Raw genomic sequence first — 14,232 nt, forward strand, 5'->3', positions numbered from 1 at the left:
TGATGTTACCATGCCACATTAAAGAATAACTTCAGCGGCACTGGGGTGGCTCAGTCAGTTAAGCATCCAACTCTTGACTTCAGCTCAAGTCATGATCTCAAGGGTTCATGAGTTTGAGCCCTGCAACAGGCTCTGTGGGGCCAGTGCAGAGCCTGCTTGAGATTCTGTCTCCCTCTCCTGCCCCTCTCCTGCTTGCTATCTCTCTACCAAAATAAATAAAAATAATAAACTTAAAGAATAACTTCATTTGTGAAATAATCTTTTAAAAAACTGCACAGAGTTCTTCTAAATAAAGCGGTTTTTTTTTCACAATTGAAGTAGAGATCCTTTTAATTCCTTAACCTAAAGGGACACCTGGACATACTGATCCATCTACTGCAAGAAAACAAATTTCTCTAGAAAGGTGAAGGTAAGATTTATATATTTCATGGGTACTCAGCTGAACAATCCTAAAATTAGCTCTGGTACATAAGCATGGATGTTATGATCGTTTTTAAATACGACTCTAAAACTAACTTGGTCTTATTCAACATTTTGAAAAATAAAGTAAATTAAAACTCTTTAAAGCACTAAAATCCAGAAACAAAAGAGAAAAAGTCAAGATACATATAAATACCTAATTGGAAGCAATGTTTCCAAATAATGTCACGTAAATTATAAATATACTTCAACTGAGACATGAGAAGAAAGAGCTGTGGGGGCACTCGGGTGGCTCAGTCGGTTAAGCGCCCAACTTCTTAATTTTGGCTCAAGTCATGATCTCTCAGTTCATGAGATGGGGCTCCACGCTTGGCTCTGTGCTGACAGTGCAGAGCCTACTTGGGATTCTCTCTCTCCCTCTCTCCCTCTGCCCCTCCCCAGCTCCTAGGCCACATGCGCACTCTCTCTTTCGAAATAAGTAAATAAACATTTAAAAAAAAAAAAAAGGAAAGCATTATTAAAAAAAAGAAAAAAAGAGAGGAGAGAACTGTGATTATTAACAAGGTGTGATAATGGAAGCAACAGTCCAAAAAACTTCATGGAACAACTGTAATGAGTGAAGGGGTTTTGCTTAATTTCTCTGCAAGTCTGTGGGGTAGTCAGGTAATCTTGGTCCCCTTTGAAAATGGCTTGTTTAGGCTTGCTTACCAGCCTGATACTCTACTGCTCAAAGATTATAGCCTGAAAAGCTAGCTATAAATCATTGTATTCCCACTAGTTTGCATTATAAATGTTTCATGTTTACAGAACAAGTGATTTTCAAATTACACACTAAAAGAAAAACAGGAACGCCTGGGTGGCTCAACTGGTTAGGTGTCTGACTCTGGGTCTAGGCTCAGGTCATGATCTCATGGTTTATGAGTTCAAGCCCCACATCAGGCTCTGCACTGACAGCACAGAGCCTGCTTGGGATCCTCTGTCTCCTTCCCCTGCTCACTCACATGTACGCGTGCTCTCTCTCAAAATAAATAAATAAATATTTAAAAAAAAAAGAAAAACAGGGGTGCCCGGGTGGCTCAGTTGGTTAAGCGTCCGACTTTGGCTCAGGTCATGATCTTGCGGTCCAAGAATTTGAGCTCCGTGTCAGGCTCTGTGCTGACAGCTTGGAGCCTGGAGCCTGCTTCAGATTCTGTGTCTCCTTCTCTCCCTGCCCCTCCCCACTCACACTCTATCTCTCTCCTCTCTCTCTCAAAAATAAGTAAACATTAAAAAAAATTTAAAAAAAGAAGAAAAAGAAAAAGAAGAAAAATTCTATTACATATCATTAACACTAAAAGGAAGTCACGCAAAGTTCAATACTTTATGGTAACCTAACACTTTAACTTCTTTGTGCAACCAGTCCCCTTTTAGGGCTACAATTTTTTTTATGACAAGATCCTTAAAGCCCTAAATACTCACATGTATCACCTCCATAATTAATTTCTTACATTAAATATAAATTTCTGCATCAGTCCTACTTTGAAAAGCTAACATGAATACAATAACATCATCTGAGGTACTTACTATGAACTATGTACTTCTAAGCCCTTTGTATGTTTTACCTCATTTAATTCTCAAAACCGTATACAATAATTACTAATATTATTTACACCTTTCAGGAAAGGAAACTGAACAGACAGTTCAAACCCTAAATCCACAGCCAGGATACCCAGGCAATCTAGCCCTGATTATGTGTGTGTTCTGTCACGTTATATTGCCTAACAATATAAACTTACAAAAAGGAAGTTATAGATTGTCACTGCAAAGACAGCCCGTAAAAACTAATCTTTTAAAGGGCTCATCTACACAAAAATTTTTATTTTCACACAATTTTTCGGGAGGCAATTGAAAGAAAAACCTTGAATTATAAATTAAAACCTATAAAGTTCCTGAAATTTGACAATTCAAAAAGAAGAAAAAGGGAGGGGCACCCAGGTGGCTCTGTCAGTTGAGCAACACAACTCTTGATTTCAGCTCAAGTCATGATCTCACAGTTCATGGAATCGAGCCCCATATTGGGTTCTGTGCTTTCTCAGAGCTGTCAATCCCTGCTTGGGATTCCCTCTCTCTCTCTCTGCTCCTCTCCCCACCCCCCAAAATAAATAAATGAACTTAAAAAAGAGAGAGTGAAAAGCAATTACTAAAGTGACACAATAAACTAGCATATTATTGACACACATGTGAAGAAAAATTCAGATTTATAATATACTGATAAAGAATAGAAAGTTACTGTAGTAACTGAGATTAATGGGCTGACATTCAAAATTAACAGTTTCATATTTGATGAGACAAACTGCCCTAAAATCAAGCACAGATAAAAGAATATGATGACATACACACACACACACACACACACACACACACACACACACACACACAACACACACACACACACACTGCTTAAAAATCTTTCATAGTTTTACCTTTTGGTTTCGGGGTAAATCTTGAGCATTTGACGGAGGCTTGTAATTCAGAACTAATCTTCTAAATTCCAAAAGATTGAATAATGACTGAAAAAGAACAACAATTTAAGAAAATCTAGGGGAAAGTTCTATTAACAGAACTATAAAAATATGACTGGTCTTAGAGATTTATTTTTGACAACTATTCTACTTATACACAGGATTGTTGCCACTAGCACAAGACCTATTTTCTCCTAGAGAAAATGTCAAATTTCTTATATACTGACACACTATTCTTTATCATTAACAATATTTATTGTATGGAAAAGCAGAAAATTAATTGTGGACAACACAAAAAATCATACTATATATTATTAAAAGCTTTCTTTCTCTATGTGCTTAATAAGCAGTTTCCTCAAAAGGTACACAAATGCTAAGTCTAGAACTTTTTAAACATGTTATATTCACTGCGTTATCTTGAGGTATCAATACTACAAAAATGTAGCACTAATAAATTTATGGGCCAGCTGCTAGGTGATAGAGACATAAAGAAATTACATATTATCTCTATGCTCAAGAAGACACACAGCCCAGAAAGGAGAAAGATATTAGGACAATAGAAATCTGACTCCAAGATATAATTCTATTGATCTCACAGAGGATGAGAGCATATGAAAGATGTCCACAGGAAAGCTTCCTAGAACTCATGTTGTCATCATCATGATTATTTGTTTAAAAAAATGAAATAAAATGCAACTGAAAATAGCAGAACCTGTCATACACAGTAAACACACCAGAATACTGTTTGCAAAATTTTCATTGTATCCATTTTATATACACGTGTGTGTCAAGTTTTTTAAGATGTAAAACATATTCCTTTCTGTTGAAAATCACTATAGGAGGCAAGGATGCATGAGGTCTTAGCAAAGTTGTGTGAGCCAACTTGATAGAACATAAAGGTAGCACCACAAATCAATCATAAAACAAGATTTTGTTTAGGAGTTGGGGGTTGGGAAAACTGGCCCACTATCTATAAAGAAAAAACTAGGATACAGATATATAGATATAGATGTGGTTTAAAGACCTAAATATGAAAGATAAAACCAGGGGTGCCTGGGTGGATCAGTCGGTTGGGCGGCCGACTTCGGCTCAGGTCATGATCTGGTGGTTTGTGAGTTCGAGCCTCGCATCGGGCTCTGTGCTGACAGCTCAGAGCCTGGAGCCTGCTTCAGATTCTGTGTCTCCCTCTCTCTTCCCCTTCCGTGCTTGCTCTCTCTCTCTTTCTCTCAAAAATAATAGACATTAAAAAACATTAAAAAAGAAAGAAAGATAAAATCATAAAGCTGGCAACAGAAACTGTAGGAAAATATTTTGGTTATCTTGTAATCTTGAAGTATTTCTCAATTAAACAAATGAACATGTGAGGTAATTAATTTATTCATTCATTTAATAAATATTTATGGAGTACCCACTACATGCAGACACGAGGAGAACAAGCAGAGAATAAAATATATTGAGTCTCTGACAAAATAAGAATAGTATGGGAAGTGAAGAGTATGCAAGCAAAAAGAAAAAGGAGAAAATGTCCTTCAAATATAGCAGTGTATCAGAGTAACTGTGGAACTTTAAAAAGTACCTAGGTCAGGGGCTTCTCAACAAAGATAGAAAAATAAAGTACCACAGAAAATTCTGAAGTACTTCAAAGAATCAATGGCAAATTTCAAGATGGACAAGATTTGCAATACAGAACTTCTTGATTTATGATGGGGTTACATCTGGATAAACCCTCCCTACAATTAAAGTATCATTAAGCTGAAAATTCATTTAATACACAAAACGTACCGAACATCTTTGCTTAGCCTAGCTTACCTCAAAAGTGTTCTGAACATTTACATTAGCATACAGGTGGGCAAAATCATCCAATACAAAGTCTATTTTATAACAAAGTGTTGAATATATAATGTAATTTATTAAATACTGTACTGAAAGTGAAAAACAGAATAGGTTGTATGGGTACAGAATGGTTGTACGTATATCATTGTTTACCCTCGTGATCACATGTCCGACTAGGAGCTAGCATCACAAGAAAGTACTATACGGCACACTGCTAGCCCAAAAAATGATCAAAATTTAGAGTACAACTTCTACTGAATATATACTGCTTTTGTACTACTGTATGTCAAAAAATCATAAACTGAACCATGATAAATCAGGGACCTATACTCTCAAATGTTGCCAGATCCAGTAAGGTAAGGGAAGAAAACTAACTTTTGGATTTGGCAACTGGGAAATCACCTTTTCAGTAGAATGATGGAAGAGAGGCAGCAAGGAGTACTAAAGAAATGGGATAGAAAAATGATAAAATACAGACTGTTTTATGAGTAGTTTAAATAGGAAAGAGAATAATGACAAATTAGGATAATCTCAATCCCACTTCTTTACTCTAAACTCCCATTAGGGAACATTTTTCTTCTCCCTGAATACCTTTCTAAACAATTATATTTCTTTCGGTGTGGGTCTATTGGTAATGAATTACTTCAGCTTCTGCTTAGTGTGAAATTGTTTTTCTTCATTTTTGTAAGATTTTTGCCAGTTATAGAATTTTAGATGGCCAGTTATTTTTTATAGCACTCTAAAAACAGTATTTGTGTTCAGAAGTCAGCTGTCAATCTTTGTTTTGTTTCTTTATAGAGGTGATACAGGCACCTCTTGTTTTAACGCTTCATCTTAATGCATTTTGTAGAGCTCATATTTTCTATAATTGAAGGTTGATGGCAACCCTTTGTCAAGCAAGCCTATTGGCACCGCTTTTCCAACAGCACTTACTCATTTTGTGTTTCTGTGTCACATTTTGGTAATTTTTGCAATATTTTAAAATTTCTATTATTATATCTTTTATGGTGATCTACAATCAGTGATCTTGCATGTTACTAATGCAAACTTTTGGGGGGCTCTGCAAATCATGCCCACAAAAGATGACAAGCTTAATCAATTATGTTGTATGTGTTATGATTGCTGCCCCAACTGGCCATTCCTCCTTCTCTCTGACTCTCCTCAGGCTTCCCTATTTCTTAGGACACAACAATATTGAAATCAGGCCAATTAATAATACTACAGTGGCTTCTAAGTGTTCATTCAATTGATTTGGTTTTCAACTGTTTGGGCAAATTTCACTGCCATCTTAGTGTAAGAAACTGCCACAGCCACCCTAACCTTCAGCAACCACCACCCTCATCAGTTGGTAGCCATCAATATTGAAACGAGACCCTCCACCACCAAAAAGATTATGACTCATTGAAAGCTCAGATAATAGTATTTTTTAGCAATAAATTATTTTTAATTAAGGTATACATATTGTTTTTTTTAATGTAATCGTACTGTATACTGAATAGGCTGCAGTATAGTATAAACATAACTTTTATACACACTAAGAAACCAAAACATTCATTTGACTTGTTTTATTAAGATATTCATTTTATTGCGATTGTGTGGAACAAAACCCATGTGTCTCTGAGGTGTGCCTATACATCTTTTCCACCTGGCTACTTTTAGGATTTTCTCTTTGTCCATAGTTTTTTCCATTTTATGTGCCTTGGCACAATATTCTTTATGTTTATGCTACTTGATTCCTATTGTTTCCAGTATCTGTGGCTTGATCCCATTCATCACATTTGGAATATTCTCAGGCATCTTTTCAAATATTACTTTTGCTATATTCTCTTTTTACTTTCCCTCTATAACCATAAATGTTATGTCAACACAATTCACCATGTCCAAAATATCTCTTATATCCTCTTATCTGTACTTCATGGCTTCAGTCTGAAAATGTTCTTCAAACCAAATGTCCAGTTAACTAATTTTCTCTTCAGTTGTGTCAAATATACTGCTAAAGTCATCCACTGATTAACTTTATTATATTCAGCAATTCTAAAATTTCTATTTTGCTTTTTTTTATACTTTTTACTTTTCTATTGAAATTCTCAATCTTGCTTTTAATTCCTTCATCATATTAATAGTTATTATAACAAACAATTCAATTTTCAGGTTTCATATTGCCAGTTATTTTAATTTTTGATTATAACTGATTATAACTGATTTGAATACTAAACATTTATTTTTATGTGGAAAAAGTGGAGAAAATTCAAAGTTCTAGATAATATTACCTTCTAACAGAATTTACACATTTGCTTCTGGCAGGCACTAAAACTGGAGTCATTTGCAGTCCCAGATCAACTTAATCCAAACAATACTGAGTTGAAGCTGAAATTCAAACACTATGAAGCCTGGCTTATTTTCAGTTCCCACTAATCCAACATTCTAGCCCTCTAGAATTTAACTGGAAGTCTAAGGTGTTTACTAATGCTCCAAGTTTGTACAAAACTATGCTTACCTTCCCAACCACTCAGAAGCCATTTCTGGAACTGTCTCAAGGATAAAATCTGCCCAAAATATGAAGCTTACTCTAAAAATACTGATCTTTCAGAGCTTAGTCTCAAAATCCCTCACTGCTTTAGTGTTAGGTGACATAGTTGATTTTTTTGTTGATGTTCTTTTGGTTTGGTTGAGTTGGGTTCCAGAAAAATATGACCACGTAAGTGGTCTAATACAACCTAATAAGCTACAACTCTAAGTAGAACTTGTGATCATTACAATAAATCACAGAAATTAATGTTTTTAAGTCACAAATACTGTATATCCTCAACCATAGTCATAATAGTACTGATCAACCTATTTCTTCAAAAAAAAGGTGGGAAAAGGTAAATGTCACTGCTGCCTAAACTGTGTCTGTGATTGATGCATCCTGAAAACAAGTATCCTTTCACTGAGTCCGAAGCTAAAAACTAAATTTTGAAGGTCACTTGATAAAATGGAATTTGGCTAAACTCTTGTTAATAACAGAAAGCTATGAGATGAGATTTCAAATAACTTGTGGAAAACAAAGAGCAATGACAAGAAAGCAAAGGGATATAAACTGTCTATAATGAAGATACTGAAGAAAAGTAAGATCACTTCTCCTTGGTGGATTAGGAAAAAAAAAAAAAAAAAAAAAGAATGGTATCACATAAGTTCAGAGTAAGGCAGGGACTGGAAATAGATGGCATGATTAAAAGATGAAAGTCTGTATACAGAGCAATTAAATCTCCATGTCCTTCCCAGATACAGAAGATTGAGACAACTACCACTTCCTTCTGTGGGATACAGGAAATTTTGTCTTTGGATATAACTGAACTGAATGGACTTGGTTTCAGAAAAATCATAGTGTCTGTGTGTGTGAGGCAATGAGACTCAGGGCTACAAATAGGAGGAGTAAGTAAAAAACCCTGCAAAGTGATCCCCAATCAACCTTCACACAATCACCTTTCTCTAGGCTTCCTTTTAGAAAGCCAGCAATCATGCTTAAAACACAAAGAATCGGAATCCAGCTTGAACCTGAGACAGAGAAATCTGTGGTAAAGGGAACCAAATTTGGAAGGAAGGAAGGAAGGAGGGAAGGAAGGAAGGAAAGAACGAACAGGGGTGCCTAGGCGGCTCAGTTGAAGCAGCCGACTTCAGCTCAGGTCATGATCTCACAATTTCTGAGTTTGAGCCCTGCATCGGGCTCTGTGCTGATAGCTCAGAGCCTGGAGCCTGCTTTAGATACTGTGTCGCCCTCTCTCTCTGCTCCTCCCCCACTCACACTCTGTCTCTCTTACTCTAAAAAAAAAAAAAAAAAAAAAAAAAAAAAAAAAAAAAAAAAAAAAAAAAAAAAAAAAAATGGTTGGAGAAATGTTAAAAAAATTTTTTTAATTAAAAAAAAAATGAAACAAAGAAAGCAAGCAAGAAAGAGGGAGATAGAGTTAATATGTTTGTGCATTCAGAACCATAACAGGGATGTTAGAGGAAATTTTAAGAATAAGTAAATAAAAAATGGAAAGAAAAAAATGGGAAACTGACTACTCCAGGAAAACAAAAAAATTACAAAGGGATACTCCTAGTAAACCATTATAATGTTTACAAAATCATAGAAAATGTAAACACTGACTACTGACTATTTAAACTTATGATATAACTATGTTGAGAATGAAAAGAAAGGCAATTCTAGGTACATGAAATGGACAGCTAATTCCTCATCTATCTCAGCAGGAAGGCATGTCATTTAGAAAAATGACAAGAAAAAAATCTAGAACTGGTTGTAGTTACTTTTAAGACTCATCACTATAAGGTAGGGAGGTTTGGGGCAGATTACGGTTGTTTTTCACTATAAGCCTTTTATTGCTGTGGAATTTTGTATTTTCTCTTTGAACCAGGTACTTCTGTTCTTTGATGAAAATTAAAGAGTTAAGAGAAAATAATGCGAGTAAACATGTTAAATGATGTCCTAACATTTTTTGAAAACTTATAGCATCTTCTCGATCCCGATCATTTGGGTGAGAGAAGCATCTTAAGTTTTCAATTCCACCATATATAATATATGCTCCTTTTTGGTTCTTTCAGTCACCCATTCAATAATTACCTAAAGGATTCCTCCAATGTGTTAGACACTATACTATATACTGGTATAAAACAATAACCTAGAAAATCTGTGCTCTGCCCTCAGGATACTTGTGGAATTACACGATTTATGAGGAAGGTGACCATATCCTTTATCTTCCAACTAACAACCCTTTTGAGTGTGAAATGGAGTTATAAGACTTATTAATAAGCACCAATGGATCTACAGTAGAAGTGAACTGGGGCTGTACAAGGCAAACAGATGTATGAGAATCTTACTTCTGAGCATCTCAGAGGCATCCAAATGGGAAAGGCACCAAGGGCCATCATGAGAATCCATGAATTATACCCCAAACTAGCAAGAGAGAATATATACCTCTAAATGAGTACCTCATTTCACTGATACCCTAGTGGAGAAAAAGAGCACCAATTAGTCCTTTTACATATAACTTCCAAGATAAAAATACTCGACTAGATAACGAGTTAATGCCCAATCTAGGACGGTCAGGCTAATATTGCTAGCATCCAAAAGATTTAAGCCATCCTCTGTACCATCTTCTCCTTGCTTATAGTCCCTTTCTGATACTGTTTCCCTTTTCTCCCAAAATATTGGTGCCAGTATCTAAAGGAACAAGTAAAACAAAGATGTACCCTCTGTAGTCTATCCCTGCTACCTATTCTGGAGTTAGAGGTTTATAATCTAAGTAAATGTCTATAATTGGCAGATATATTTACAAAGAAAAGAAGTCCCAGTTGTTTCACACTAGTCCTGCCAACTAAGTAAATTCCACCCCTGAGAAAACCCTGTAAGTGAAACTTTACAGTGCATTTATGTCATAGTTTGAACAAGTTTCAATTCACTTTGGAAAAAAAAATAAGAAACTTCCAGCACTAACAAGAGATTTCCTGCCCGACTTTCTTTCATAGGTGAAAAATTCCATTTATGATGATAAATTTTTACACCTCAGATGATATCCATGGAATTAAAAAGTAATGTCACAAAATGAAAAAAGATAAAAGATTTTAATTACTAGAGATGAAAATGAAAAGCTACTTAAAAATAGAATAGACTTGGGCGCCTGGGTGGCTCAATCAGTTGAGCATCCAACTTCGGCTCAAGTCATGACCTCACGGTTTTTGAGTTCGAGCCCCACATCGGGCTCTGTGCTGACAACTCAGAGCCTGGAGCCTGCTTAGGATTCTGCGTCTCCCTTTCTCTCTGCCCCTCTCCCACTCACACTCTATCTCTCTAAAAAATAAACATTAAAAAAAATTTTTTTAAATAGAATAGGCTTTAAAATTACAGCAAAAACAAAAAACAAAAAAAAAACCTTGAAGTGGTCTTTTGACAAGTTTTTCTTCCTACCCACAATTTCCCAAAACCTGAAGTGTAATGTGTATCCACACACCCAAAAGCCAATAATTTTAATACTTCATTATAACCCAAACTTTTCAAGGCTAGAGGTCATTTCTGCAATGTGTCTAGATTTTGCAAAAAATAATATAATAATAACAATAATCCCAAGAACCCTATACTAGCCTATGTTAGGAGTGTGGTAAGGCTACATTACCAGTTACACAGCCACTAATCCAAGGAAAAATTTAAAAATTCGTGAAATTATTTCAAATTTTAAATAGGACAAGCAATTTTTGCAGTCCATTCTCTTCCCCACCAAAAAACACCAAAAATTTGAAAAGTCAAACAAAAGCTAAGATTAGCAAACACCACTTAGAGTAGAAATAGATGGACAACAGTTTCAAATTTGAACTAAGGGGTGCCTGGGTGGTTCCGTCAGTTTAGCATCTGACTTCAGCTCAGGTCGGGATCACACAGATCGTTGAGTTCAAGCCCCACATCTGGCTCTGTGCTGACAGCTCAGAGCCTGCCTCAGATTCTCTGTCTCCCTCTCTCTCTGCCCCTCCCCTACTTGTATTCGTTCATTTGTTTTCTCTCTTTCTCTCTCCCTCTCTCTCAAAAATGAATAAACTTAATAACATAAAATATTTAAGGATACTATTCTTCCATGTGCAATCAATTTAATATACAAGAACTACTATATAACTTCAAATCTAATGTTTGAAGAATCAAAATTTTAATTTCCACAATGATTGAAGAACAGATGCCTGCACAAAAACACTCTGCTTAATTTCTTCACTTTAAAATAAAATTCTCGGGGTGCCTGGGTGGCTCAGTCGGTTGACTGTCTGCCTTTGGCTCAGGTCATGACCTCACAGCTTGTGGGTTTGAGCCCCAAATGGGCTCTGTGCTGACAGCTCAGAGCCTGGAGCCTGTTTTGGATTCTGTCTCTCCCTCTCTGCCCCTCCCCCACTCATGCTCTGTGTCTCAAAAATAAACGTTAAAAATAAAAATAATAATAATAATAATAAAATAAAATAAAATTCTGGGGGCACCTGGATGTCTCAGTCAATTAAGTGTCCGACTTCGGCTCAGGTCATGATCTTGCGGTTAGTGAGTTCGAGCCCCACATCGGGCTCTGTGCTGATGGCTCAGAGTCTGGAGCCTGCTTCGGATTCTGTGTCTCTCTCTCTCTCTCTGCCCCTCCCCCCACTTAAACTCTGTCTTTCTCAAAAATAAACATTAAAAAATAATAATAATAAATAAATAAAATAAAATTCTGGGAGTGCCTGAGTAGTTCAGTCAGTTAAGCGTCCCACTTTGACTCAGGTCATGATCTGGTGGTTCATGAGTTTGAGCCCTGTGTCAAGCTCTGTACTGACAGCTCAGAGCCTAGAGCCTGCTTTGGATTTTGTGTGTGTCTCTCTCTCTGCCCTTTCCCCACTCTTGCATGCTCACACTCTCTCTCTCTAAAATAAACAAATATAAAAGAAAATTAAAAAAAAATTTGAACCAAGATACTGAAAGAAGTTTATCCCATGAAAACAAAAAGTGGTTATCCCCATTTCTATTAGTATGAATTTAGTCATCATTTCAAACAGGCCTTTCTTACAATACGGTGTATAGAAATACAAAGCACCTATTCTAACTAAGAAATATTGATCATTTGCAAGTACTTTCTTCTAACAGTTTTTCTAAAAGAGGCCTCATTAACCAATGAGCCTCATTAGCTGGCCATTAAAGTGCAGAGATAGCACCTACTTGTCCAAATACAGGCAGCAAAGCATAATTGAAGACTCACATCACAGCCTTCAAACTGTGCTTCATATTTTTAAAATAAGGTCTAAATTATAAAACTTATATTGAACAATAAAATGTAAAAACTCTTACTAACAGTGCAAAGTAAAGTAAAGCAAGACATAAAGATTCTAATAAAATTGTAGATATTATTGTCAGGTACATGAATAATTAATGTATAATCAAAGACAGGAACAAAGGTATTACTACAGATTTATGTTAATTCAGGTATTCATTAACATTTTAATAGCCTAAAAAACAAATAACACAGTATATTACTTAAAACTAGTATACACTACAGAATTTAGAGACATAAATCTAGAAAACCAAAGGGAATCAAATTGTACGATATTATGTGCCAAACAAAAAAGGGAGTGACAGTTGGAAATTATAACACTGAAGTAGAAAAAAGGTTAAAATTACAGAAGACAATTAACAATTTTATAGAAAATGAACTAAATAACCAGTTAGTTGCTTTAATATCACACAAAAGTTTATACCATCGTACCTACAGATTTGGGAAGCTACAGAATGAAAAGATATTTTGAATATAAGAAGAAATGGCATACATAATGATTTAAACAGTACTCCTCAGGAATACTAAATAATAAGCTATAATTCAACTGTATTAGGAAAACAAAAGATTTTCCTAAAGGGTCATAAAAATTGAGTATGTTATTATTCATAGATTGTTTTATTTTTTTATTTTATTTTTTTTTTTAATTTTTTAATGTTTACTTATTTTTGAGAGAGAGAGACAGAGACAGAGTGCAAGCAGGGGAGGAGCAGAGAGAGAGGGAGACAAAGAATCCGAAGCAGGCTCCAGGCTCCAAGCTGTGAGCACGGAGCCTGATGCAGGGCTCGAACTCACCAACTGTGAGATCATGACCTGAGCCGAGGTCAGACGCTTAACTGACTGAGCCACCCAGGCGCCCCCATAGATTGTTTTAAGGAGATCATTTAATTTCATGTTTTCTAATCTGATGGATAACATTACCAATGTCTACCTGAGAATAGTAAAGAATTATGACAATAGTATCTCATAAAAGAAAAGTGAAAAAGAAAGAAAGAAAGAAAGAAAGAAAGAAAGAAAGAAAGAAAGAAAGAAAATTAGTCCAAATTGAGAAGAGGATGCATAACTATGCATATAAATAGTTTTCATTTTAGAATAAGGGTTTCAAGAAACATTTCATTAAGGGCCTTTCAAGTTAAAAAAAAATTCATTACTCTTGATTTATCAATATTTATTCTTTACACATCATATGCTTAGAAAATTATGTCAATCTATACCCTCCTCAAATTGTCACCTTATATTAAGAATATAAGTAATTAAAATGAGTATAATTCTATGAATAACATCTTCCATCATGTACAATAATTTAATTTGGTTAACAACAACAAAAAATAACAGTTCTGCTTTCATATCTCGGTTATATCCTTCTCAAAATTTGCAGAGTAATACATACAAAATATTTTTTACTCTTTCTACTCTGACAATAACTCCTAACAGAAGGGAGGAAGGAGATTATTTCCAAATAAGTGAAAGGGTTAAGTACTACTCTACTATTAAAGCTTCATACTGGGGTGAGGACAAGAGAAGAGAGAGGAGTATTAACAATCCACAACTAGTTCATTGGACAGAAGGGCATATTAAAACCTTGCTTACATTTATGTTTAAAGTACACAATTTAAAAGACACACACCCCAACCCACTTTCCATTGCCATCATGCCCACCAAGTAAGATC

The 14,232-nt window shown here is 35.4% G+C and overlaps 1 protein-coding gene across 7 annotated transcripts in view; it reads right to left on the reverse strand.

Annotated features, from left to right (window-relative positions):
• The window catches only part of USP25 (ubiquitin specific peptidase 25), a 149,249-nt gene that overhangs the window by 81,834 nt on the left and 53,183 nt on the right, over positions 1-14,232 (reverse strand). For all 7 annotated transcript variants that reach the window (XM_042956096.1, XM_042956093.1, XM_042956094.1 and 4 more), the window contains one exon: positions 2,883-2,969. In XM_042956096.1, coding sequence (XP_042812030.1) covers positions 2,883-2,969 — 87 coding nt within the window. The remainder of the gene's footprint in view (positions 1-2,882; positions 2,970-14,232) is intronic.

This window comes from Panthera leo, chromosome C2 (genome assembly GCF_018350215.1).
Source record: "Panthera leo isolate Ple1 chromosome C2, P.leo_Ple1_pat1.1, whole genome shotgun sequence".
NCBI classification, from domain to species: domain Eukaryota; kingdom Metazoa; phylum Chordata; class Mammalia; order Carnivora; family Felidae; genus Panthera; species Panthera leo.